The sequence below is a fragment of the Leptinotarsa decemlineata genome, unplaced genomic scaffold (genome assembly GCF_025532065.1).
Source record: "Leptinotarsa decemlineata unplaced genomic scaffold, Ldec_3_MD MMD2_P_RNA_scaffold_1, whole genome shotgun sequence".
NCBI lineage: Eukaryota > Metazoa > Arthropoda > Insecta > Coleoptera > Chrysomelidae > Leptinotarsa > Leptinotarsa decemlineata.
Window position 1 is genome coordinate 5,571,953 of NW_027412523.1, and position 27,942 is coordinate 5,599,894.

Genomic DNA, 27,942 nt, shown 5'->3' on the forward strand with positions numbered 1-27,942 from the left:
TTTGAAATTACTTGCTTCCTTTTGTCCTTTGGAAGTTTCCCACACTTCCAAGATGGAGAAGAAGAAAGCCAAAACCGTTCTTTTCCAAAAATGTTTTCGTGCTAAAGATATAACCGTTTCAATTTCAACAGATTACTCAAACTTCTTTTCATCTGATGATGCTGAATTGGTTGGTGAAACCTGTGTTGAGAGGCAGAATTCTTGTTCGGGTGAAGGAAAAGTTTTTTCAATAGATTCATTTCAACTCTTAATTTTCACAGTAATAAAATAATGTTTTGAATGCAACATTACAGTCAGTTTTTTATTTCAGTCTCACCTAAAACCATTTTTAGTAAAATTATTGCTTGATCCATTCGCGGACAGATGGCACTATGCGTAACCTCCTTGATCTATTATCGGGCAGATGGCACTGTACGTAACCTAATTGATTCATTTGCGAGCAGATGGCGCTGTACGTAACCTCATTGGTCTATTCTCGGACAGATGGCGCTGTACGTAACCTCATTGATATATTGGCGGGTAGATGACGCTGTACGCTCATTGATCTATTCGCGGGCAGGTGGCGCTGTACGTTACCTCATTGATATATTCGCGGGCAGATGGCGCTGTGCTTAATCTCCTTCATGAATTTTTCAAATGAAAATAAAAATATAGTTTAAACAAACTATAAAACATGCATTTAAAGAACATCGAACTAAGAAGTTGAAAATATTTTTTTTAATAAGTTTAAAACAATAACGATCGAAAAATACTAGTATTATTGTGAAAAAAGCGTGGGCGTTTTGTGCCATATTTTTTGTATATCCAGTGCCCACATTATCAGAATATTGAGTGTAATAAAAAAAATTGTTCTTAAATTCTATATTTCTTTATTTACAGGATATAGAAGAAATACTTTTAATAAATAACCAGTTCATTATATTCTAAGAAGCTATTTTAAAAATATATATCGATGCTTCATCAATAAAAATCTAAAATAATTACTTATTGTTAAACTATATGTACAGGACCTACGAAATATTCACATTCACATATGAATATATTTCTACATATAATTAATCCTACAGAATTTCAACAGTACTGAAATATTTTTTAGTATATTCAAATAAGTATTTGAATTGTTTTTCTTTGAGCTGTAGCTTTAAATTATGGAACAGAATCAGTGAAACTGACTTCTCTTTACTAATTCAAAATTGAAACAAAGTCCACTTTATTTTTGAATATTTGTACTATTCTTATGATTGAATAGATTCTTAATAAGTTTCCTACGACTTTGTGTTATTTAGTGCCTTATCTGCCATGTAATAAAAAAAAATGTCACAATAAGGTAATTCTTCAACACCTAATCAAACTACCGCTTTGGAAAAGAAATTATTTCAACATGTACAGACAAAATCAGCTTTTCTCGTGATGAAGTTAAAATCTCAATAATGCAAAAAGTCGTTATTTAATTAAATAAACGAAAATTGGTCAAAACTACTAAAAAATGAAAATCAAAATCAGCCAACTGCAACAACCAAATGAAAATCTACAAATTACATGAACATTTGCTAATCTTGAGCAAAATACAAAATCCCAACATTCGAAACCGGAAATTTGATTCAAATTTAATATTGATACTTCAGATTCATTTAAGGTGATAGTGTGACATGAACTTTTTTTAATTAAAACCAAGCATTTCATACAGATACCAGAACCAACCATGTTGATGTCAACCTGGTTGATGAAACACGCTTCCACAAAAGTACTGCAGTTCTGGTATTGGGAAAACTGCTTGATTAGTACCGTTTATAACTTAGAAAGTTAGAATTTATAAAGTTGCTGGGAAATCTATTCATTTCTGGACTTGTTTTCAATCACATATTTTTCAACCCCTGGTACAGGATCAACTTTGCAGTAGAGGGTAAATAGAACTTGAATTCAAATTTTTGTGACAAGCATTGCTATTTGGCAAAATTATATGATATTGTTGTATTTTATCTGTTCATATGTTATAGAAAAAAAGAAAGAAAGAAATTTATTCATTCATGGACCAACTACATAGTTTTGAATAGTTTTTTCTCTACTGTAGACATATATGTTCCTTGGCAAAATAAATCGTTATTATTAATGACTTGACTGAGTGTCAAAAATGTTGAATCTCAAATAAAATCTATTAAAAACAATTTTCCCCTCACAATAACCAAAAAAGTAGTCTCTTGACCTGCGTTTCAACAACCAAGTTAGCATCATCAAGAGATGATACTGACTAAACGCATGTCAAGAGATAAACATTTTTTGTCTGGTTAGGGAAAAATGTTGATAGATTCATTTTTTGTCAGATATTCCAAATTCTACACATCAACCTAAATGAAATAATAATTTTTTCATTATTAGTTTACTTTTCTCAAGACCAAAAAATCTAATGTTCTTATTGAAATGAGTTCATTTGCAAATGTTGTACTAAAAAGTCAGGAATTTATGAAACTCAAATTGTAACTGGCTGATTTTGAGAACAAAATATGAATTCCAACTTTGTAATAGAAAATTAGTCTTGTCATACACTTCAGAGAGTTAAAAAACGAAAAAACACAATTGGTTAAGGTGACATTTTTCGTTATCACTAATTTCTCTTGCATGGGAGAGTAATCAGTGCTTGAAATTTCTGCTGAAGTGGATGTTTTCGTAGGAGAGAAAAACATTTCGACAAACCCAAATTGCGAATCATGAGTTGATACGAAACTTTTTGGTATACATCACGTGCCAAAAGCTGACTTCAATTTTCAAAATCAAAGAAATTCTTAAAAGTTTGGATCGCTGTTCCATCAGACAAAGCAATCCTTGGCTAGCGTTCAGTTTTCTACCACAATTTAGAGTATCTGCCTAACCTGAGTATTGTTTCTCAGTAATTCAATATTCGGCGGCGAGTATAACCCGGAATGTAGTCGATTTTCAGTGAAGCTCACTTTCAAACTACTCAATCTCTACGACAAGACTCTCACAGAGTTCTCACTGCATACGCACCTAGATCTCGTCAGAGAAACCTGTGAAACTGAACCCGTTCGCGCGTCACTAGGGAAACGACGCCGCCAACTAATGCGTCAACGCATGATTGATGCTCTGCGTCATGATCGGATAGGAGACCATCGGCTGTGAGGCGTTCGACATCGCGATGGCTTGCGATGTTGCGATGGCGTTCATCTGGTGGTTGTTGCGGTGCAGCTCCGAGGCAAGATTTTGCTGCGCAATCAGTTGCTGGTTCGTGCTGGCCAACGCGAGTTGCTGCGGAACGCTCGTGACGGCTGCCAGTTGACGGGTGGTGGTCGCCATCGCTAGTTGCTGCGCCTGAGAGGTTAGTTGCTGATTCGTACTAGCTAGTGCGAGCTGCTGTGCTTGCGAAGTGAGCTGTTGGTTCGTGCTCGCCAGAGCCAGCTGCTGTGCCTACATGAAAATAAATCAACCATCACAAAAAGATTTTAAACAAAGAAAGTATATAAACATAATCAAATGAAGATCAGTTTTGGAAAATAATCGTCAAGCATGGCTGGTGTTGACAAAAGAAGACAGAGACTGAGTTTGAACAAAGTACTATCTGATGAAATAAAAAATAATCAAGGTGTACCACAAGGAAGTGTACTTAGACCTCTTTTACATTATATTGATGTATAATGGTTAGTGGTGAGAGATGTTCAATTCACTTGTTTTCCGATGATACATGTCTATAATTTTCAGGTTTGAACGAGGTAAATCAATGAGAAATTGGAAAATATTTATAGATGGTGTTATGCAAATTAACTGAAAGTGGATTTCAAAAAAGTATGGTAAAAAAGCTTATGAAAGGCCAGCATCGCATAAACATTAGTAATGAATTAATTGAGGTGGTAGACACGTTTAAATATCTAGGTGTTATATTATCAACAAAAATTGGGATCCTTCACAGATGTTCCAGTTATTCAACAAAATGGTCATAAACTATAATTAATTACACTGTTATATTGAACCATTTAACTTGCTGCTCTCAAATAATATATTTTCTAAATAAAAATGAGGGTTATCGATTAAAAAAATCGCAAATCGAGCAATGAGAATTATTTTATTTTGTCCCACTCGTTTCAATAAGGGATATGTTGAACTCGTTAGAATGGTTGCCTACTCATAAATTATTTTTGTATTGAACTATCATTTCTCATTATAAAAAACAGAAGATGTACCTCCCTATTGCTTGGAATCACACACTAAGACCTCGTCAATCCTCAGTTCGCATAAGTTTCAACTTTTAAGCTGCTTAACCGAAAAACAGACTTTCAACAGATTCTATTTATAGCCTGACATTGTAGTTTATTCCTGTTAGCTGTTCTTATCTTTTAATTTTATTTAAGAAACACTTCATTGTAAGAATTTCACTAAACAGTTATACAGAAATGCAACACGTGTTTCGCTATACAACAGCTTCTTCAGGCCTGTCTAGACTAACTGAGTCAGTATTCTAAACGATATTCAATCTTCTCTTGGATCTTATGACAATAAACATTATTATTATTCCCTATATAAACATGTATGTTTCTTTGGATCATTGAAGTTACTATTACCATTATTGTTTTAAATCATCCCCTGAAAAAAATAACGCCGGCCGCCACTGGCCTTCGTCAATAGATTGTGACCTGGCCAAGGTCGCGCTCAACTCGACTTGAATTTCTCGATCCCTCTAGGTGTCGCGTCGCTTCAAGAGACTTCCCTCTCGGCTTCCAGAGAATTCCATTACGATATATAAACACTACCAACAGGCAGATCGGGAAAGTCTAGTTGAAAGTGCGGTACGAAGTGACTCAATAAGGCAGTAGACATTTGAATATTAGTCTGAAGTTTCATTTGAAGTGTTTGTGTTGTATAGTCAGTGTAGAAGTGAAATAAAGTTGAGCTTAATTGTACAGTGTTGTCAATTAACTATCGTCAAACCCACAAGAAAAACATAATGATATTAACTACTTCTACAAGTACTTGACATGGTAGATAGATTTTTATTTGATATGAATATACATTTGTGACAAGTTACAAACAGTTGGTACAAATTAGTGTGCAAGTAGAGTAAACAATATAAAAGAAGCATTAATTTTGAATTTAAAAATGGTTCACAACATACCTGTGAGGTGAGCTGCTGATTAGTTGTTGCTAAGGCGAGCTGTTGTGCCTGGTGCTGCGCCTGCGACGTCAGTTGCTGATTGGTATTGGCGAGCGCGAGTTGCTGCGCCTGCTGATTGCTGGCGAGAGCCATCTGCTGAGTCTGCGACGCGAGCTGCTGGGGCTGGGTTGCGGCGAGTGCCAGTTGCTGATTCGCCATGTGCTGCGCCTGGGACGTCAGCTGCTGCGTGGTAGTGGCCAGTGCGAGCTGCTGAGCTTGCGAGGTCAGCTGCGGCTGCGCAGCCTGCTGAGCCAGGTTGTTGGCGAGGTTTTGCTGGGCGATGGCGAGCTGAGCTTGGGAGCTGTTCGCTATGGCTAGTTGGGTAGTTGGGTTCGTCGTTACTGAAAGTTTGGAATAATAATAACCAAGAAGTTGGCGATCCCCAAAAATTTCGACAGGAATTCTTTTCAAAACTTCATATTTGTTACTATCATTCAACTCACCCAGTATCTGCTGACTGTTCGTCAAGAGCTGTCCCGGGGAAGCGATGCTGACGGCTGGGCAGCCAGCTATGGAGACCGAATGGTTCCCAGAGACCGGATTGCAGGTGGACACAGTCGCAAGAGAGACTGGAACTGTTGCGACGCTAGCTATAACGGTCCTGTTCATCTGCTGGGCCTGCTGCTGCGAGTTGGTGTTCGTGATGGTGACGGCCGGCACGTTGACGGTGCCGTTGCGTTTGCCTGACACGCGCAGATTCGCGTTCTGGTCCAACAGGAATTCGTTGGTGGCCGTCAGGTCAGACACCTCGAAGAAAACGTTCGAATAATTGAAAAGTAATTACGGATACTATAATCAAAAATCAATAAGCATTCAAGTTTACAATTTGATTTCGATTTGCCTATATATTTAAAATAACTGTCAGTTGCGATTATTTTACCAATATTCAGTCAAACCTTCCTTCAATCACAATGAAGTGTGTTTCTATCATGTTTCGACAAAATTCTCAAAGCAAATTAATGAATTAATAAATGAACATGATCAGATTATCTTACCTGCTTTTTGAGCCTTGCTATTTCCTTGTGTAACAATCCATTTTCTTCTTCCAACATGATTGTCCTACAACCCATGAGATATATCAGAAGGATGTATGACTCCAGTTTTAAATGATTCTCAGAACTACTAATGCAATTGGCCGAATAAATTAACAAAATTGTTTATTTTTCTGACACCCAGGAGTATACGTTTTCAAAAATCTCATAAATCTGCTCAAGATATGTACCTGGCATCTACTCTGCTTAACATCGGCGAGGGCGGATTTCCAGCAAAGTAGCCCTTAAAAACAGACCTTGCGACTCCGTTCGTCTCCAAAACCTCGCAAGGTACGAATTCCTGCTCTGCCGTGGTTAACAGCCGTCTTTTAACAAATGGAAGACCTTCGCCTGCGTATTCGTCGAAGCTTACACCCGGCCTTCTTGTGCAACCTAAAAAAATAATGCGTCATATCCCGCAGGGTTCAACCTCGGGGCCACTGCCAAATGCCATTTACCATTCAAATTCTCTATCGGGATCAACTGAGTTTCTTCAAGGTTATTATTCAGGAGAACAGTGGTGGGACTGTGAGGGTGTTTCTGGACAATGTTGCAGATTTCTGCTGCTTCCTGTTCTTTGGACATGTGAATAAATTGACAACCGACTCCACGACACTGGCCCTTTTGGAATTTGAAGCATATCGGGAGCCTGCCAGGTAGTTGGTTCTTCCTCGTTGCCTCCACGAGGATCTGATGAGACATTTTACCTGTTAGTTTGTACTCTTCTTCTTCTCCTGCAGAGCAGTGGATGAACCTTGAAAAAATGAGTAGAGTTTTGACCACTAAAAACGGTAAGGACTATTTCTGTTTCACATACTTGCAATATCCTCTTTGGCAGATGTAGTTTTGGAAATCGTGACAGAAAGAGAGAGGTTTAGCTTCGTGTTCATGTTTATATTTGCAGAATTTTCGTTCGCACACTCCTCTTGCGAAATCCCTGCAAATGTTATCCACGTCGGATATGACGGTGTCCTCTGATGAGTCTGACATTGTGAGTAGCAGATTAATGACTGAGCAGTTCAACAGATGAAAAATCTGAAATTTATAGGAAATATACTGACCTTTCAAAAGTAGAAGGGATTGTTCGTTTGTTTGCAATAGTGGAATACAAAAAACAGTGTTCAGTGAACAAAAGCAGGCTTTGATTAAATATGATTTTATTACTATCCATGAAAACAATTACAGAATATAGATATGAAGGAGATGTCTCCTAGAGACCTGCCCACCTGCCTGGAAAGGACAGGATGGACGATGACCTAGCCTAGAAGGACAACTCCTCAGGAGGATGTGGCCTAAGTGCTGTGAGCCTACAATTACCCTCCCTACTTTACAGATACAGAATTATAGAATGTTCACAATTATTTTTATCTGAAATGCATATTGATACACGGTAGCTTCATCAGTTGGACTGAGAATTTAATGAAAATTTGAATGTCTGGATTGTGTTTTCTAACACGATTTCATTAGCTTCACCTGTATGTATGTTTGTTTGCTTGTAACTCTCGAGATCTGTATTTGACAGAATTATCGACATTATTGCTTGATCTATTCGCGGGCAAATGGCGCTGTACGCAACCTCCTTGGTATATAGACATTATTGCTTGATCTATTCGCGGGCAGATGGCGCTGTATGCAAACTCCTTGGTATATACATTATTGCTTGATCTATTCGCGGGCAGATGGCGCTGTATACAACCTCCTTGGTATATACATTATTGCTTGATCTATTCGCGGGCAGATGGCGCTGTATACAACCTCCTTGGTATATAGACATTATTGCTTGATTTATCCGCGGGCAGATGGCGCTGTACAGAACCTCCTTGATATATAGACAGTATTGCTTGATCTATTCGCGGGCAGATGGCGCTGAACGCAACATCCTTGATATATAGATAGTATTGCTTGATCTATTCGCGGGCAAATGGCGCTGTACGCAACATCCTTGATATATATATAGACATTGCTTGATCTATTCGCGGGCAGATGGCGCTGTAGGTAACTTCCTTTATATAATTCAAATTCACTTTATATGTATTTCTTCATTTGAAAAAAGTATTTTAACACGCGCGCCTGCTGCCTTGGGCTTGGTAGCTGATTTTCAGACTCCCTCTCCGGAATTGGAAAATATCAACGATCATTTTTCTAAACAATATACAGCTGATTGATCCCAAGGTTTAGATAAAATAAATAAAGTTTGAAGAAACTAAAACACGCTTTTATAGCATACGAAACTAAAAAATGAAAAATAAATAGGGTTTCAAAAAATAGAAAACACGCTTCTGAAGAACATCGAACTGAAAAGTTAAAAATATATATTTTTTAATAAGCTTGAAACAATAACGAATGAAAAATATTAGCTTTATTGTGAAAAAAGCGTGGGCGCTTTATGCCATATTTTTTTTATATCAATCGCTCGTCGCTTTTGTCAACAATAATACTAGCATTTTTCGTTCGTTATTGTTTTAAACTTATTAACAAAAAAATATCTTCTTATCTTCTTAGTTCGATGTTCTTCAAATGCATGTTTTTTAGTTTTTCAAACTATATTTATTTTTTGTTTGCATGCATGTCATAGAAGTAGGTTGCAGAATATATTAAAACAGAACTTATGAAAACAAAACAAATCTATTTTTCATGCCCTGTATAATATATTGATTCAACTTTCAATGTCTGTAATGAAATTTTAGATCCCTCAGTGTTCAGCGACATCATATGGAAAAGCGTTATCACAAAAAAACTCCTATGAACATCCAAAAGCAATTCCACAGTAGCGTGAAACATAAAGTGTCCAGACCACATTAACATAAAACACTTAACTTGTCCAAACCACAGGGATTCTGCTCGGAATTTTAGGGTCAACAGCCATTCCGGTCATTTTTCTTTCCGCCCCTCCAAAATACATTCAACTGATAACCAATTACAGAATTAGCAGGTGAAAAGAAAAAACTTCTGATGACTGATCTGGAATGTCCTACATTAAAATTTATCGAGATATTTTGATACAGTGGATAAAATCCGATATTATAAATATGGTCAAAATTACATTCCCCAACTCACTATATAAAAGAGAGCATTCACTGGGTTTCAGCTCAGTCAACTCCGAGATACAGAGGAGAGATGTTGTTTTATACAGTGTTTTTTGGAGCAATGGCTGTTAGTTTTGTATACTGTCTCAATGACATGTCAGAAGAAACCTGTGAAACGTTGCCTTCGGAAATTCATTTAACAAAGGGTAGGTATTTGTTTAAATAGACGTCTTGCATAAAGACACATTTCATTTCACAAAGTCTATGCTTGAGAAGTTGATTATGAAATGAGATATAATTAAATGGTTTGTTTGATTACAGAGGAATACGATGAGCTTGGCCGATTGCAAAGGACTTGTAATGGTGAAGTAGCTGTTAACAAATGTGAAGGGTCTTGCAAAAGTCAAGTTCAACCCTCCGTTATCACTCCAACGGGATTTCTGAAGGTAAGGGTGACTGTCTGATGAAGATTCTCACATGTTTATAACTGACATCGTATTAAAGCCAAAAAAACATTTAAACGTTTAAAAGAAACCTATTTATGATTTAGTAGAACGTTTATGGAAATATTAATAACAAAGAGAAATCAACAACAGTTTTCTGTGACTTCGCTAAAGCTTTTGACTGTGTAGACCACGGAATACAGCTGAATCAACTCCGGGACTATGGCATCTTTGAAATTAGTTTTGAGAATTATCTCACAGGCAGATTTTGTGTTTCCAAAACAAACTTCATATCTTTCAGCTGCTTTATTGCCATTTTCAACAAAGGGAGTTGACACGATGAATGAAAACAGGGCATTTGAAGTATGGAATTGTCTTTTGTGGAGCATGTTGCAAAACTTAATTGCAGATTGTTTTCAATATTATATATAGGGCTATAAGATTCAACTGCGATGCCGAAAGAGAAGACTCCTCTAAACCCTGGTTTTTGACAGTCTTTGGAATTTTTATTTTAGACACAGTCCACTTGATCAACGAACATAAAATTATATGTAGCGGCTACTCTAATAATTTCCTCCTTTGTGAAACTAATGACCTAATATTACTTCTGCTGATAAAGATAAAAGATAAAGTCATTCACCTGGCCACATTTAAATTATTGGAGATATGATAGACCCTATTATAGTTTAGAAGAGTTTTACAGGGATTTTTTTTCTAATTTATTTCAAAAAAATGTTTATACTGTTTGACAAAGTCTGTTATGTTGCATTTTCAATATTTTGAGTTTTCCTTATATTGTCTCATGTTGTAACATTCCTTTTCAGTCTACATATGTATTATATGTGTTTGGATAAAATTGTATATATGTATTAATTTGTTGAGACGTATTCTATTCAGAATAAAACCTTTTTTTCTTATGTTATTGTTAATTCACATGTATATTTGGACAACCACATTTACTTTTTTCCAAACTACACCTAGGGATTTGATCTTCACAAACTTCATCTTCAAAAATATCACATGTTTCCCTATCACAGTAGCTTTTGAAATTACTATGGATCTTCACCAAGTAACGGTCGAGTCAATCAAATCAATTTTATTTCTCATAAAACCACATTTGCCTTTGAGAACTAGTTTTATAGCGTACGAAAAACATTTACGGCTTTGCCAACAAGACCTGATTCTTTGAGTGATACAGCATTTATCATTGTTGATATTTTATTTTCAGGAGTGCTACTGCTGTCGAGAAAGCTTCCTCAGGGAAAGAATCATAACCCTATCTCACTGCTACGACCCAGATGGTGTCAGGTTGACTGGAGAAGGAGACAACGCCATGGACATCAAACTGCGAGAGCCTTCAGAATGCAAATGTTTCAAATGTGGTGATTTTAGTAGATAGAAATATTTTCAGCGGTTAGTTTGAAGTTACTTACGTCTGAGGGCAGATTCTTTATGTGATTTGTTGTATGTGAAATGCACATTTTATATTTTCATCAACTTTTACATTGGTGCAATTATTTTCCTGCAAATTAGATGTACTATTTGGAAGGCCCATGTAATGTTTTTTTATCCTGTTGTAAAATCGATAGTAGATTTTTCTTTGCAGAAACTATGTCCAACTGAAAACATTTGTTAACAACTATAATTATGCAAAACTAGTTTGATGTGATTTTTTTGTAAATTTATAAAATGCTTGTGATCTGAAAATAAAGTGTAAAGAAATATTTTGCCACAATAAAACGATGTATTATTATCCGTTGTGTAATTTCTGTTCAATGTTAAAAACAGCAAATGTGTATGTAGTTGAAGAATAGATTATTTCCTCGAGCTAAACTACAAAAAAATCCTAAGGAAAAACAGTAATGACATCTCAGACACACAATAAATCATGTGAAAAACATTTTGTTGAGCAACTTGAATTTATGTGAAATTGAAATTTTATTCAGTTTTTAATATAAAATCAATTTGATGAAAATGATAACGACCAATGATAAATTGGTATTTTTTCAATTTTTATTAGAATTCAAAGCAAACAGCAAAACATGTTTTAAAAATTTCATTATTCTTCATTTCCATTTGAATTAGGAATTATTCTATTGGAATTATGTGTGAAGGGAAAAAAGAGAGAAACTTATGTTCAAACAAAAATCAGAAAATATTGAACCATTAAAATTATATCAAGTATTGACCTCATACAAATAAAACATTATATATGAAGCAGACTATATTTATGTATTTCCTCATGATGAAAAGATGACTATGTTTGTGGTACTTCAATACAGAACTATAATAATAATAATGGTTTGCCCATTTTGGAAATGTTTCTGCTACTTCAACAGGAATAATAATAATAATAATATTTATTTATCCTTTGAGACGTTAACAACGTATAAGACATGTCAGTACAACACGCTAAAATAGTATAAAGAAAATAAACATACATTGAGATAAAATATCTCAGTAGTTTTAAAGTATAAAAATGTATAAAATATAAAGAAAAAAAAAACAAGATTAGTCAAAATTGGATGTATAATAAAATAATAAAATCAGGATGAAAGTCTGGACCGCAATCAGCGAAAGTCGTCTAAAAGGAATTCACTGACACTGTAATAAGCCTTAGACAGGAGCAAATTTTCAACTTCTCTTTTAAATGACATCCAACTCATGGTTTTAAAGTGATCAGGTAAGTGATTGAATAATTTTATTCCCATATATTTGGGTGACTGTCCAAATTTAGAGGATCTGTGTCTAGGAATACTTAACAATTTTCCATTTCTGGTTGAGTAACTGTGGTAAGAAGAATTTGTGTTATATTTTGTTAAATTATCGTGGATGTATAGTAAGCATTTAAATATGTAAATACAAGGGAATGGCAGGATTTGATATGATATGAAGTGCTGTTTGCACGATTCTCTCCATGGGATATCAAATAATTTTCTGATTATTTTCGTTTTGGGAAATAAACACCCTATCTTTGTTGGTGGCATATCCCCAAAGAACCACATTGTAGCTTAAATGGCTGTAGACCAAGCTATAATATACGTCCAGCAAGGCATGCAAGGGCATAAAATGTTTTATTCTGGAGAGAACATAGTACGCTTGGTTAACTTTTTTACAAATGACTGTAATGTGTTCAGACCATCTTAAGCAATCATCCACACAGACACCTAGAAATTTTGTAAAATTCGTTGATACCAATTCCACCCCTCTAATATCAAAGACAGTAGGCTCTTTATCAAGACCGATGGAAGAACTAAAATGGATACATTTTGTTTTATTCAAGTTAACAATCAGATTGTTCAACTTGCACCAATCTAAGAAGTGTGTTATAAACCGTTCCGTTGATGACTTTAATTCCTCTAGGCTGTGTGCTGACACCGCTAACGAGGTATCGTCAGCAAAGAGAGTGAGACTATTGTTGTTGATGTTGAAGTATTTGGGTAGATCATTGACGAATAATAGAAAGATTAGCGGTCCCAGGACAGAGCCTTGAGGAACTCCTGAACTGATTGGTTGAGGATCAGATAGTGTATCTTTTATTTTTACCAACATTGTACGGTCTGAAAGAAAATGTTTGAGCCATTACAAAAATACACCCCTGAATCCTAGATTAAAAAGTTTGGTTTCAATAAAGTCATAAGATAGACAGTCAAATGCACGTGAGAGGCCAAAAAATATTCCTGCCACGTGCATACCATTATCTAGGGAGTTATAGATGATTTCAGCAAAACTACAGGCAGCTGACTGTGTGGACTTGCCTTTACGAAAACCGTGCTGGCAGTCAGTAAAAATCTTAAAATTCAACAGAAAGTTAGCCATTCTCTCGTTAACTAGTTTCTCAAAGATTTTTGAGAAAATACTTAAAAGAGCGATAGGACGATAGTTAGTCACATCTGATGTTTCTTTACTTTTGTGAATGGGAATAATAATGGCCGTCTTCAAGAGTGATGGAAATTTGCCGGTTGTGATAGACTGATTGAACAGGTGAGCTAGACGCTTAGAGATCAATACCCCATTTTCTTTTATGATTCTTACTGCACGACCTTTGAATTATCAAAGTCAACATAAAGAAAACCAGAAAATATGAGTTAGGAGGAAAATTGTTGTACTAGACTAGAGTTTGTATTCAGGATATGGTATGAAATTTGATTCTAAAAATGATGTAGACTTATTCGTCTCATTTGGTATATTTACTCAAACAAAAATATGATTGAAAACTTATAGTCCTGTACCTAATCAGTAAAACCATTCAAAAAGTATATATCAAGATCAACATAAACTGGCAATCTTCAGGCATATTTATAAAAATAAAGGTGCTGATGATGAAATAAATATAAGCCTACCGAATGTTTAGGAAATATGAATACATTAACAAATTCCAAACTTAAGTAAAACAGCAGAAGCATCTGAAATTACAGAAATGTATCAAGTGACTCTTCTCATACCAATTTTATATTTGATTCACATCAACAACATAATACAAACAAGACAGAACACATGAGCTTCTTCCCGCCTCAAAAAGTACTTACTCAAAATTATTAGTATCAGTTTATTCAGTTGAAAAAAAAAGATTTACATACCCTTATTCCATAGGCAATCCAAACCTCTTGTGCAACTCTCTGATGGTAACATGCTCTGCGTCAGCCAAATACCCAAGCACCAACTGAGTCAGATCCTTCATTTCATTGTACTCGTGAAGAGCTTTCATCTGAGGCTGAAGATTGGTACTGACTCCTCTCTTCTGCAGTTCCTCTATTTCTCTATCCAACTGAGAATTTTCTTTCAGAAGACGGTCGTACCTCGTCCTCAGTTCTACGTTGGAAGATATTTCTTTGGAGTCGACTCGTTTGACTTTACTCGATTTTGATTTTAGGGATTTGCGGTGGTCCATCAGTCATGACCAAAATCCTAAACGAGCACAAAATAAGTGATGACAATTGTAAAATGAAATTTATAGTTGAAACCGTAGCTCAAAAACGGAGTATTTGTAATCCAACACGAGGCAGAGCTGCCTCGACCTTTTTTATGTCATTTATTTTTCTTGTTAGATAAAAAAAAATAATAAGTAAAAAAGAATAGTAAAAAAGGTGTAATTACACAAAAAATAACATAACGATCAACAATATCCACAAACATACAATAATAATATTATTTTTTTATTTTTATTAATAACAGATAGTGTGTGTTTATGTTCATATATGTCGGAGATGGTTTTGGGAAATCTCAAAACTCATTTCAATAAAATTCATGTTGCTAGTTAAGCCTATTATACTTTTCCGAGTTTTGTCAAGGACTGAACACAAGCACTACAGGAAAATCTTTAAGGAGCTCTAAGAGCTGTGCCTGTGCGAAAATAGCAATTTAAGTTGAATTCAAATCGCTGGAGATTCAAATTCAACGCAGTTCTCCTAATGAAAGAGTAGGGATGTGGTCTTTTGATAATCATCACAAGTAATTAGGTGATACAAAGTTTCAGTGATGAATGGATAGTTCAACCGAATCCTACTCTGACATATATATTCAGATATCAAGCGGAGGACATGAATATGGCGCCAAAAGTCATGATAATGTCAATGTACAACTGGGATAATATGTGATACCATCCATGAAGGACTACGCCAAAACACTTATTCATAGGATATAATCCACAAAAACTTTGAAAAGGAATGACTGAAAGAAAAAAACGATATAGTATTGCTTACGGGCAATAATGATAATAAATGAATAATAAATGAATAAAACAGTAATAATGACAATGGTAATACGAATAAGTATTCGAAATACTAGAAGAGAAAAAAATACAAAAAAATGATTTCCATTTAAGCCCAAATTCTTTCAATTAATCCCGTTTCTACGGGAGAACCCTAAGTTTCTTTTCAATGCATACGTCAAATCTCGGCTGGAATATGCCTCCCTTATATGGTCACCCATATACAATGTCCACATAAACAAAATCGAGTCTATACAAAGAGGCTTCATGAAATATATTACTTACAAGCTAGAAAGAGTTTACCCTGAACAAGGCATCGACAACAGAATACTACTGAATAAATTTAATCTATTATCACTTCAAAACCAAAGAACCTACTACTTATAATTTTCATTTATAAACTAGTAAATAATCTGATTGACTGTTCCGAACAACTCTCCCACTTCAACTTTTATGTTCCACGAATCAATTCTAGAAATGAACTGACTTTTTATCTACCAAATTCTAGAACAAACATATTACTCAAGTCACCAGTTGTTGCAATGAGCAAACTTTACAGTCAACTCTGTGAAAATCTCGACATTTATTATGAATCTATTGGTCAAGTTAAGAACCACGTAAAGAAACTTTTACACTCTAGTCAAAATACATGACCCCAAATTGGAAGTTATTCTACCATGTGAACTAATTACTACTACTGAATTACTGCTGTTTTTTTTTGTAATACACCTGAACTATGTTTTTACTTGTTAGCTCTATATCTGACTTAAGGTTTTTTTTTCAATTACTCTCCTAGCTTCCTGCACACAAGTGTTCCACCTAATTTTTTGCTTAACTCTCCTAAATGTTTACTTCATTTTATTTTTTGTTTACTTGCTTCAGGTATTTCTAGCTGATAAATTAGTATTGTATTTATGTATATGTGTATGTATGTATGTATATATGTATGTGTATTGTGTGTATATAGGCAGATATAAACTGTAACATGCTTGTTAATAATATTAATATGTCTTGTTATTAGGATTTATTCCTATTTAGACAATTTTTTTTCATCCATCGACTTTTGAATATATTTCATTGGTTTCACTAGGAAAAAATGTGTCTACCAAAGATCCAATTTTATCTATACACTCAACAGCTACTTTAGAATCAATAACCTATTACACGATTCAAATGTTTCTTTTGAGCTAATAAAAAAAATGGAAACACACCCCATATAGAGCGACATGGCAATAATCAACCCCTGGAGAGCTCAGCAGGGGAACTAAGGGTGTTAAGGAATAGAACATGGAATTCACATAACTTGTACCCTTGAAAAAACAAAAATCAAATGAAACAAAAGCAAATATCGATGGCTTCCGAGAAAAAACTAAAAATGAAGGGAGAGAGATGTTATAAAAATGGAAAACACATAAAAAGGTTGACAGTTTAGGTAAATTATTCAGTGAGAGACCATTCGGTGTGGAATGTTCTCAAGAAGTTGTGTTTGGGGTAGGTCGGAGCTGCTAAATATATATGACATTTCATTTTAGATAAATATAATACAGTAATATTGATAAAATCGGTTAGTTTCCAATAAAAACCCACATCTTCAAATAAGTGATGTTGCAACATACTTCTTTTTCAGTTATCAGTAAACTATGGTACGTTACTCTTGTTTTCATAATTCTCGGAAACATGTGCATGGACCCAAGACTGAAAACTGCCACATCGCAGGTAGAAGCAGCAAGTACAACAGACGAGTGTCAAGTGACTCCTGTTATTCACGTATTACAATACCCCGGTTGCGTACCGAAGCCAATTCCTAGTTTTGCTTGCATAGGAAGATGTGCTTCATACATTCAGGTGATTTTTTTATACCACTATTCAAGATAAGAGCAACACTCAACAATTTTATAACTCATTCCAGGTGTCTGGAAGCAAAATCTGGCAAATGGAAAGATCCTGTATGTGCTGCCAAGAATCAGGTGAAAGGGAAGCTTCTGTATCACTGTTTTGTCCAAAAGCCAAGCCAGGAGAGAGGAAATTTATAAAGGTTTGCAAACTTTATATAAATAAAAACTCACCTATACGATACTTATTCCGCAGTCTCCAATAATTTTTGGAGTGTACTTAATTTATTTAAAAAAATATCCGTGGTAAAGTTATAAAATGAACTTACGATTACAATATGCAAGGACATTTATTGACAACAATGTCAAATGCCAAAAAAAGAAAGCATGAATAAAATATAGATCAAGAAATTACCTTGAGAGGCGTTAAAATCGTTTTATTTTACTGTTGCTAAATACTATCAACAGATGTCAGAGTAAAGACATTTTTGAACGGTTTCATTAAATCCTACATTCACATTTCCCTAGCGATAGTTGGTAGAAATGATTATTTTTAATTTAGTTCTGAAAACACTCCTTGCATAATTATAATAAGCAAACAATAGAAAAAAACTCTTATTTTTCTTAGGACCCATGGTAGGTATCTGTAATCTTCCATCCCTCAAACTGACTTTAGTTTTCAGTAATACACTCACAGATGTCACTGTCTAGCCCTAAATCGATTTTTGTAAACGCATAGGCGTAGGTCATTAGAATTTACTATTATTGAAATGAAAATTTCAAATAAATTTGAATTTGTTTATAAACCTGATTTACTGACAATATGATGTCATTTCACAGGTCACCACAAAAGCTCCGCTGGAATGTATGTGCAGACCTTGCACAGGAGTTGAAGAAAGCGCTGTTATACCCCAAGAAATAGCAGGATACTCGGACGAAACTCCTCTGTCTGGCCATTTCCTCAAATCCCACCAGCTTTAAAAATGTTCATGGTTGTTCTTCAATAAAAAAATCGATGTCTTCAATGATTATTCTCTTACTATGAAATGATTAATTCAGTTCAATACTGTGTTCAAACTCAAATACAAATCAATGATTCTATTAATTTACAGTTTACTAAGTAAAGCAAGTGTTTCACATTTATGGTTTGTATTTATCTCCCCGATATCCAGAACATCCAGTATTTGATATAAGGTACGTTTTTCCAGCAGGATCTGGAGGAATTTTGCCCTTGACTTCAATTCTTGCTGTTGTTGCAAAGAGTTGGTCTAAATTATTGCCTCCGAATGTCACTGAAGTTGGCTGAAATAAAAAAAACAAGTCATCTTGTCATATTGAACAATAAATATCAGATAAGTATTAACGAAAAAAATATTTGTATCGAAGTACAAAATAGATCAAAGGACAATTACTAGTATTGAAACTACACAATAACGATTTATAACCTGTCTCACCTGCGTTGTTGGGAAAACGATTGTATCCAAAACTTCTCCGTTTTCTGGATTGAATTTAACTATAGTTGATCCGTGTATTGCACATATCCAAAGGTTGCCATCTGTATCAATTGTCAAACCATCCGGTAGCCCTCTTATATTATTTCTTTCGAAATTGAATACCTCTGTTCGATTACCTGTACAGAAACAACAAGTAGGATTTTTTCGAAGTTATCACGCTTGCTCACTTATTTCTCCTGAATCCGATATGTCAAACTGAAAAACAACAGAACTGAGAGTGTCTACAAAATACATTTTATTTTGCTTCGTGTTCCATGCTAATCCATTGGAAATTCCTATATTGCATATATGTTTGGTTAGAACGCCTTTTCGCAGACAATATAACGACCCGCGATTTGGTATGGTATTTCCATCTTTATCAGCTGGTCCCATTGTACCTGACAAATATGTATTTGAAAGTTATCTTCAAAAAGTTGTATCTGTAATTCCTACCAGCCCATAACCTTCCGAATGGGTCCACTTTGGCGCCGTTTAGTCGATTTTGTCTAAACATCCCTTCTGTTTCTATTTCTGCGATTGTTTCTACTTCGGAGACGGAAGAGCTCTTTCCATCCCACTCGACGAAAACAAATTTTCTCCCCAGTCCTGCTACGAATCTTGTATTTGAGCCCTCGACGGGAAACATGAAGGCAAGAGGTTCGGTTCCTGCAAAATGCTCTCAACCCTGAAATTTTATTCCTGATTGAAGGATCGGGGTACTTACCGACTTTAGCTTTTGTTGTTTGTTTAGTGTTCACATTGTATTTGTACACCATCGAATTAGGCACATCCACATAATAGACACTTTGTTCCTCCTCATTCCAGTGGATCCTCGTTCCGACATCTAACGGTTCACTTATACTGACGAAATTGAATTTTGACATGTCGACACTGATTTGGCCTTCAAAAATCTACACTCGAATGCGAGTCACAATGTTTCATTTGTTTAGTTTGCCAATATCTTATCAGCATTTTTCACAGACTATTGAATGACTTTTACTTGATAAGATTGTGCTTATACAAATTTACTGCTCAATTTTCAAAGGAATATAAATCGGCATAACAATCAGTCCTCAAATTCAGAGTTTTTCTTTTCACTTAGCGCTGAAGGTCTTTTTTAAATAGAATAACTTCTTGATTTGGAATTTCTTCGTTTGACATAAATATATGAGGGTGAAATTAATTTTCATTACTGGTGGTGATATCACCAGTAAAATTAACTCTATCAGAGAGGCTCATCAAAGAGTACGTTTCTATGAAACGTTCATTTCTCCTTATCAAAGTTCGACCTGAGATCAGTTGAATTCAAGAGTTTGACTTTTGATAAAAATAGATTCATCAGTTCAGTTGATTCGATTTTGATTGGTCGAGGAAGAAATGTAGAGGCAACTATTTCATACCTCCCTCCTATGCAACACAAACACTCTCAGAAGGTAAGATAAAAGACTCTAGAAAAAATATTAACTTCCTTTTATTCAATTCATTCCTAATTACATTAATCGAAGTGTTTTCATAGTACCACTCTCACACCCGGATAACCCTTAGCTTTTATTCCAGTCACCCTGTATGTTCCGCCATGTTCTGGTGGCGGTAGTTCCTCTCCATCGATGGTGAATTTGGCAGAGGTCACGTAAAGTTCATCCAAATTAGGCCCTCCAAAAGCAACAGATGTAACCTAAAATAAGTCACAAGGCATTTCTGCAGAGATGATTTTTTTCAAACGGTAGTACAAATGTACAATTATATCGTAGTTTACCTGTTTGGACGGAATTTGGATGCTATCCAATAAAGTATCTGCTTTTCTCGGGTCGATTTTGATCACCCTGTACCCATTAAAAACGGCCACCCAGAGGTTTCCGTCTGTATCGATGGCCATACCATCGGCACCTCCGACAATACCGTTCTTAGCTAAAGTGAATATTGGTTTTCCATTAGCTGGAATAAACAAATGTGAAAGCTAATGAGACGCTAGAGCCACTTATAAATTCACCTATTGTGCCGTTTTCTATATCAAAATCGTATTCGTTTACACTGCCTGCGATGGTGTCGATGTAATACATTTTCTTTAAATTTTCGTTCCAAGCCAAACCGTTACTGATTCCAATTTTGGTGAGGTGAGTGGTGATTTTATTATTTCGAAAGGAAAATAGAGACCCTTTTTCTAATTTCACTTGACCGTTAACTGGTTCTCCGCCCATGGTTCCTATCAAAAATAAATACACCTTTGAAGACAAAGTAAAAAGATTGTGTTATTCCAAAAAATAACCTTTGGTTTTCTTTTACGTAGACATGGAATATTGTGAAATAATTCATGAAATATTGCATTCTATTTTAAAGAAATATATCTGAAATAATCGGTTTTAAAAAATATATACAGTTCTATTAGGAAAAACGTAAAAAGTTTATTTTTTTACTGAATTGGATATACCTAACAACTAATTTTCACAATACCTGCCCACAATCTTCCAGAAGGATCACACTTTCCATCATTGAATCTGTTATCGCTAATTTCGGGCCTATCATCAACTTCGTATATTTTCTTAGTTTCAGAAACTTTTCCGCTTTCTCCATTCCAGGTCACTATAGCTAATTCTCTACCGATGCTTATCAGGAATTTGTCTTTCTCGCCTTTTACTGGAATTATCAAAGACACGGCGTCGCCGTCTGAAAAACAAGTATTTATTGAAATATGAGGAATAATCAGTGACCTGTAACACAAATGAGAACATTCCAACATTTTAAAAAGTCACATTTCGTAAATATTCTCTATTACAATTTATTTTTAATTAACTTGTAACTCACCAATAACTGCACTGGTGTGCTTGTTCGTTGAGGGTACATATTTATGGATGGATTTTCCGAAAATATCAACAAAATACAAGCTCTGTGTCTCTTCATCCCAGTGAGGTCCCTCACCTAATTCCGTCGGTTCCACTGCTTCAATTCGTTCAACTTTTGGAGCCATTTCTTTCTTACTGAAATGTTGGCCATTATTTTCAAATATAAAAAATAATAAAAACAACGTGAAGATGCGTTCTGCTGATTGTTTGTTGGGCATCCTGAAATTGTATCAAGACATCTACGAATTATAGATAATATCCACAATACAGTGACATTGCCCCTCGACCAAGAAATAACCTAATAAGAGAAAGTTAGCTTTTTTCAGTATACATGCACCACCACTGGTGTTAAACTCTGCAGATTGTGTAAATGGCAGTTCCTTTAGAATATCTTGAGATAAAGTTTAAGTTTGTAAAAATAGATTCATAGTTGTTGTAATAGTGTTAATTTTGTAATTTCATAACATTATTTCTCTTTATTATTACTTACTTTTGAATCTGATATATCTAGGCGTTGGCACTCGGCAGGTTTTAAAATTAATGTTCACACACGCGTTTTTCTTGTAGATGATTTCTCAAGGACGACTGACGACAGTTCGAAGCGAAAGTTACTGTTTTAACAAGACTGGAAGGGTAATCTTCAAATATTTGATAAAAATGAGAATTATATTGCTTATCATAATACAATCTTCTCACCTTCAAACGCCTACCTATTTTTTCAAAGTGTAGAATATGAGAAGCAAAGAAACATTATGAAAGAAAAACCTCTAGAGTTTTTCACAGACAATTTTGGGGGGCTCTCAGGATCTAGAAGAAATCATTATAAATTTAAAATAAAATGTTCTTTTGATAATTTAATATACAAGATAAATATTTTGCCATCTGTGAGGAGATTTGTGAAACATTGAAAACAATTGTAAATTTCTTGCCGTTAGAGGGCGCTAAGGAGAGTGTCAAAACAAGAATTATATGTGAACAATGTAAAATTAAGAAAATATAATGAGAATAATTGATGAAAAAATGCAGTCAAATGAAAATAAGAATTATTATTTCAAATCAAACTATTTCACAACGTTTCGATTGTTAGTATCCACAATGACCTTCGGTTGATAACTGGTCTATCTTAATTTCTATTGTTTACATATTGTAGATCTAAACTTATTATTCCATCCATTCAATTATCTATTATCATTTCAAGTCGCAAATATTTTAATTCTTCTTAAATTAGTGTTTTTATTTTTTTTAATCTCAGTATCATTTTTTTTTTCAACACATCATATTTTTCATGTTTCAATAATGACATTTTTTCTTCACAAATAGATTCCATTGCCAGCGCGTAATTATTCGGAGTAAAATATTTCTTGAACGGGATAAGCCACTTGACAAGGATATGTTATTATTTGGAAATTTGTGATCGGAGCTTTTCACCGACACAGATGCCCTGAGCAATTAGGAAACCTGTTGTTAACACCTAATTTACGTTCTAAAAACCTTGCAAAATGAACTTGAAATTCCTAAAACAAGTCAAAATCAAACACCCATCTCTCATTGATGTTTAAATGTCGAACTGCCATCTGTTGCTGAGGCCACTGAATCGAAAAAAAAAAGAAAGAAGAAGAAGACCTTACACCTACTAGCGCCCTCTGTCGGCCTCGCCTATGGTGGCCCCCATGTACAAAGTACCATCTGCATGAAGAGTAGGCAACTAATTTGTTGATAATTTTGAAATAATATCTGATATGAGAAATAAATATTAACAGAAGCTGCAAAAATGACGGCATCATTCATTTTCAAATGACTTTCAGTAACACCAATAAAAACGAATACAGGTTTTACGTTGTTTTCATGTAGTTCGAGAATATCAGTGGTTGTTTTTGAAATATTCGAATTTCGTTGTTTAGCTCTACCGCTTTCATGTCGAATAATATAAAAAAGGCAAAAAAACTAATACTGCTTCATATTTGTTATAATCTGATTTACATCGTTTGAATTGACAATATTTCGTGGTGTATTTCATCAGTTCGGACTTCCATTGTATAATATAATATAAATTGATTTGATAACCCTGAAACAAATCAAAAAGATTAACCGAAAATATCAATTTTATTAAACAAAAAACTGAAATTACAAAGAAATAACATACAACAACAACCAAACAAATAAAAATTAAAAATAAATAATTTTTTAAATTTTTCAGTTTTTATTAATATTTCAATTTTTGATTGTTTGGTTGTTGTTGTATGTTATTTCTTTGTTATTTCAGTTTTTTGTTTAATAAAATTGTTATTTTCGGTTAATATTTTTGATTTTTTTCAGGGTTATCAAATCAATTTATATTATATTAGACAATTGAAGTCCGAACTGATGAAATACTGATTTACATCAACTTGCCATTCGACGTTTCGTTCATTAGATTTCATCATCAACTCAATTATTTTTTCAAACACGCGAACCTCTAGTTTGGTAGATTAATGGAGATTTAATAAATATAACAATGAAAACGTACGATATTACGAATGATAAAATATATATAATTCAACATCCGAAATTACAAATAGTAGGTACATGAATTTTTTACAATACCACAGCATCACCAGCAAACCCCTTAGCATCCAGTCCTGTTACACGAAACGTAGCTCCGTCATCAGGTCCAGGTGTAATACCCACTTGGCCACTAGTTACGAATAACTCGTCCAAATTGGCACCTCCAAAACATACTGATGAAATCTGAAAACGCCAAGCGAAAAAAATCACTTTAATCACATTTTTTCATTCAGTTTGTTCTCCGAACATTCGTTTGAAAGTTTTCCAATGTTTTTATATGAAGATGGGGAAGAGTAGAAAGCTAAAACTTTTCTTTCCCGAAAAAATGATATATCTTACAATTTTAGCTGGTAAAACTATTGTGTCCAGCAAAGTTTCCGGTCTCCTAGGATCAATTTTGATTACTCTGGAGCCCCATACTGCTATATACAAATTTCCATCAGTATCGATAGTCATTCCATCAAAAACCATACCTTCAAGCCCATTTTTACTCGCGGTGAAGATTGGTTTACCGTTGGCTAAAAAAAAACGAAAAGGATATTAGTAAATATTTGTTTCTTTCTGAAAAAAATGCACTCACATAATACTCCTTTCTCGATATCAAAATCGTATTCATCAACCGTTCCAGTTCTTGAATCGATGTAGTACATTTTCTTCAGTTGAACATTGAAAGCGATCCCGTTGGCTATTCCTATACCTCCAAAATGTGAAGTGATTTTCTTGTCCTGGAAACTGTAGAGCGTACCTTTTCCCAGCGGAATATCGGCAATAACTACTGGAGGTCCACCCATGGTTCCTATTGAAATATATCAAATGGTTATCTCATACGAGTGTTAGTTGTAGTCCCGTACCTGTCCATAATCTTCCGGAAGGGTCACACTTTCCATCGTTGAAAACGTTCTTCTTGATGTCTTTATCGACTTCGTACAATTTCTCAACTTTAGAGGGTTTATCACTTTCTCCATCCCAAGTAACAACGACCAGCTCGCGCTCCAGACTTATAACGAATTGATCGGTTTTTCCTTTCACCGGGATTATGATCGATACGTTTTTTCCTGAAGATAAAAAGGATTGAATCTTTCTTTTAATCTCAAATGAATAAATTTCGTTTCTGATCTATGATCTCTTATAGACCTCTTATATACAACACGAATAATTTCTACAGAAAAAATATGAAAAACCTCTCTCTCTTGCAATTTTATATATGGTGAAAAATCATGATATGAATGATTATAAGTATTTCTTACAAATATACGAGGTCTGTTAAAAAAATAAGGTAAATATTCAAATTTCGCGGACTACGCACATTTGAATAACGATTTTTTAATTTTTTTATGTTGGTACACTCGTCTCGAACACATGTTCACAGTTTTAGCTGTTTAGCATGTTTAGTTTTTTGGTGAGAGGTATTAAAGTTAGAAGTGTTTTGAGTATTCGACGATTCTCTGCTATTGAAAAAAATGAGTCAAAGAATTTTGCATCAAATTTTGTGTAAAAATGGAAATGAGTTCTCAAAAACACTCGAACTGTTGAAAGTGGCATAATGTGATTGTACTCTGAGTCAGAAAAATGTTTAAGTGACACAAGCTTTTCACAGAAGGTCGAGAAGATGGAAATGACGACGCTCGCCATGAATATTCCTTCAACAACTGATGAAAATGTTGAGAACATGAAGAAAATTGTTATGTAGATTAGTTGAATAACTATTATTGAAATTGTTGAGGATGTCGGCATGTTTTGCTTTTATTGGCTCATGCTATGCAATTTTTTCGGAAATTTTGGGCATGAACTGTGGCAGCGAAGTTCGTTTCAAAATGAAAGAACGGCGTTTTACGGCGATTGAGGAGATAAAAATAGAACAGCTAAGGACATACCATTATGTATGTATTAAAATTGGTTTTATTTTTTCGAACTTGAAAGTAAATGTAAATTTCTTCGTCGTCAACACTGTGAATGGTGTAGAAATCTACGCCACTGATGAACGTGCACCTGCATAACAAAGAATCATAATTTTGTTATTACTTCATATTTTTCAATGTGCGCGATTATGAGCTCAAAAACATTCCAATTGTTCAAATGAATTGGTTAAATTATGTAATACCTAATGTACAGTTCGTTGATGACGATCTTGTTTATTGTTCTTAAATTCTTCTATTGTTTCTATGTTTTTTCAAATAACGTTTTAATTGTTGGTGATCGATAAACTAGGTATATCAGAAAAAATAAACAAAAACTCTACTATTCGCGAAAACAAAAAAACTACTAACTCAAAGGTCCACAGTTATTCCTAAATAAGCAAAGAAAGATTGTCAAAGACAGGAATATTCAACGAATATTTTTTTCTAATCTATTTGGGGGCTGGTAATTTTACATATGAATGGCTATGTTGATAAATACTGTTGAGATTTGCTTGGAATAGATTATTATGTAATCATCAATAAAATTGATAAACTTTACTTATATATGAAGCAACTCATAGTTTATCAAACATTCTTCACAAATAATCATATTCATGAATAATTCCACCTTCAACCTTCATTCGACATTGATGTTGTCATTCAGATAAATTTGAAATATGCCGTATATAATCTTTCCTCAATTTCAAATATTTAATTATTCGAAAAACGAAATTTAATCATTCATTTCTATTACTTCTATGTCTTTCCATTAGTTTCTTTTTCTTGGAACTTGTAGTAAGTATTTTGGCAACTCAAGTTTTTGTTTTGTCGAAATCAACACAGTTGCCGTTTTGTTGTGGTTTTTTTTTTTCGTTTGGTGGAAATCCGTCTTAATAACATTTTACATCCAAAATATTATACTTAAAAAAATGATACTTTAAATTACACAAAAATCAGTTTGTTTTTCTTCAACTATTTTCCACATTCAAAAAAACAAAATACAATATAAAAAGTTGTATGCTGGATTGGAAATTAAAGATTCTGACCTCATTGAAAGAATCTGATATTGTACTGAAGCCCAAATTTGAATATGTGATGAAATTGGTCCATACTTCATGAAAACTTATGACGAATTTGAGTAACATATTATTGTGAGATTATCACTCGAAAATTTACAAAACTGCGACACGTATTCCATTATATAATAATTTCTAAGGGTGCGTTACGTTAAATTTGAAATCGAAAATTATTTTCTCTGAAAACTTTTTGTCGAATTATTATCGAAAGTGTATGGATTTTTAATGGAAAAATGATTATTCAGTATATACACAACAAAAGTGGAAAAGAGAGTATTTTTTTTAAATAAACGATAGCCATACAAAAGCTGCACTTACCCACATAGGCGCTGGTATGTTTTTTAGTTGCAGGCACGTATCTGTGGATGCTGTATCCGTTAATATCAACGAAATACAGGGTTTGTGTGTCTGCGTCCCAATGGGGCGCCTCCCCCAATTTGAAGTTTCCACAAATTTTTTCAATTTTTGGCGCCATGTCGTTCCAACGCTATTCTTCAACTTCACTGAAGTTCGGATAATGTGGGCAATTCGATGAAAAATTATCGACTTATATAGACCAGATTATCGATTCGGTTCCAGAGGCGTAGAGTAAAACGAAAAGATCGTGCAGAACACGATTATTTGAAAATCCTCTTTACGTCTGATCCATTCTTCCATCAACCCTCTGAAGTATTCGTGACTCTTGTCGAAGCGAAGTAAAACTATGATTATTTCAATTATTCAATTCAATTGTTTAGAACTTTTGAAGTTCTTGAACAAAAATCAATTCTATACAGACCAGTCCAGTCTACATCTACACTTTTTGCAATCTACTATATTCTGTATATGTAGTTTGAACTAATGAGAATCGAAACTTTCTGTGTTTTTACTATTTTTATTTGTAACTACCGT

General features: G+C 34.4%; 4 protein-coding genes across 5 annotated transcripts; 1 reads left to right on the plus strand and 3 right to left on the minus strand.

The window, feature by feature from the left end:
- Positions 1-1,302: 1,302 nt before the first annotated feature.
- LOC111503952 (uncharacterized) lies at positions 1,303-18,002 on the minus strand. Of its 2 annotated transcripts, none has more exons than XM_023158397.2 (9): positions 17,435-18,002; positions 14,239-14,566; positions 7,007-7,224; positions 6,648-6,943; positions 6,381-6,582; positions 6,154-6,217; positions 5,602-5,905; positions 5,120-5,499; positions 1,303-3,420 (listed from the first exon to the last, which is right to left on the minus strand). In XM_023158397.2, the coding sequence occupies exons 3-9, from the start codon at positions 7,177-7,179 to the stop codon at positions 3,073-3,075; spliced, it is 1,767 nt and encodes a 588-aa protein (XP_023014165.2). In that variant the 5' UTR covers positions 7,180-7,224; positions 14,239-14,566; positions 17,435-18,002; the 3' UTR covers positions 1,303-3,072. The 2 variants fall into 2 exon arrangements, with proteins under 2 accessions (XP_023014165.2, XP_074040481.1); XM_074184380.1 differs by having other exon boundaries at positions 17,530-17,572.
- On the plus strand, positions 9,288-18,228 carry LOC111503955 (bursicon subunit partner of burs). Its single transcript, XM_023158401.2, has 6 exons — positions 9,288-9,421; positions 9,537-9,661; positions 10,887-11,049; positions 17,095-17,213; positions 17,278-17,403; positions 18,041-18,228. The coding sequence occupies exons 1-6, from the start codon at positions 9,307-9,309 to the stop codon at positions 18,179-18,181; spliced, it is 789 nt and encodes a 262-aa protein (XP_023014169.2). The 5' UTR covers positions 9,288-9,306; the 3' UTR covers positions 18,182-18,228.
- A 68-nt stretch (positions 18,229-18,296) lies between these two features.
- Positions 18,297-22,391, minus strand: LOC111503949 (uncharacterized). Its single transcript, XM_074184535.1, has 12 exons — positions 22,024-22,391; positions 21,496-21,752; positions 21,145-21,357; positions 20,684-20,896; positions 20,450-20,628; positions 20,213-20,368; positions 19,825-19,841; positions 19,418-19,584; positions 19,147-19,359; positions 18,882-19,091; positions 18,655-18,830; positions 18,297-18,502 (listed from the first exon to the last, which is right to left on the minus strand). The coding sequence occupies exons 2-12, from the start codon at positions 21,749-21,751 to the stop codon at positions 18,341-18,343; spliced, it is 1,962 nt and encodes a 653-aa protein (XP_074040636.1). The 5' UTR covers position 21,752; positions 22,024-22,391; the 3' UTR covers positions 18,297-18,340.
- Positions 22,392-24,043: 1,652 nt separating this feature from the next.
- LOC111503935 (regucalcin) lies at positions 24,044-27,590 on the minus strand. The gene is made up of 5 exons (XM_074184469.1): positions 27,370-27,590; positions 24,929-25,132; positions 24,658-24,873; positions 24,417-24,595; positions 24,044-24,260 (listed from the first exon to the last, which is right to left on the minus strand). Exons 1-5 carry the CDS (start codon positions 27,524-27,526, stop codon positions 24,108-24,110), a joined length of 909 nt encoding a protein of 302 aa, XP_074040570.1. The 5' UTR covers positions 27,527-27,590; the 3' UTR covers positions 24,044-24,107.
- Positions 27,591-27,942: the final 352 nt, after the last annotated feature.

Bases quoted from the DNA above. Each gene is read 5' to 3' on its own strand.
- LOC111503952 (XM_023158397.2), bottom strand. From the start codon at position 7,179: ATGTCAGACTCATCAGAGGACACCGTCATATCCGACGTGGATAACATT. The intron at 6,583-6,647 runs GTAAATGGCATT...TTATTTTTTTAG, and splicing joins CCCGATAGAGAATTTGAATG to GTTGCACAAGAAGGCCGGGT. The intron at 5,906-6,153 runs GTAAGATAATCT...GTTTTCTTCGAG, and splicing joins TAGCAAGGCTCAAAAAGCAG to GTGTCTGACCTGACGGCCAC.
- LOC111503955 (XM_023158401.2), top strand. From the start codon at position 9,307: ATGTTGTTTTATACAGTGTTTTTTGGAGCAATGGCTGTTAGTTTTGTA. The intron at 9,422-9,536 runs GTAGGTATTTGT...GTTTGATTACAG, and splicing joins GGAAATTCATTTAACAAAGG to AGGAATACGATGAGCTTGGC. The intron at 11,050-17,094 runs GTAGATAGAAAT...AGGTAGAAGCAG, and splicing joins TTTCAAATGTGGTGATTTTA to CAAGTACAACAGACGAGTGT.
- LOC111503949 (XM_074184535.1), bottom strand. From the start codon at position 21,751: ATGCCCAACAAACAATCAGCAGAACGCATCTTCACGTTGTTTTTATTA. The intron at 21,358-21,495 runs GTGAGTTACAAG...CTTGTTTTTCAG, and splicing joins GCACACCAGTGCAGTTATTG to ACGGCGACGCCGTGTCTTTG. The intron at 20,369-20,449 runs GTAAACTACGAT...GACTTATTTTAG, and splicing joins TCCAAATTCCGTCCAAACAG to GTTACATCTGTTGCTTTTGG.
- LOC111503935 (XM_074184469.1), bottom strand. From the start codon at position 27,526: ATGGCGCCAAAAATTGAAAAAATTTGTGGAAACTTCAAATTGGGGGAG. The intron at 25,133-27,369 runs GTAAGTGCAGCT...TTTTATCTTCAG, and splicing joins ACATACCAGCGCCTATGTGG to GAAAAAACGTATCGATCATA. The intron at 24,596-24,657 runs GTGAGTGCATTT...GTTTTTTTTTAG, and splicing joins TATCGAGAAAGGAGTATTAT to CCAACGGTAAACCAATCTTC.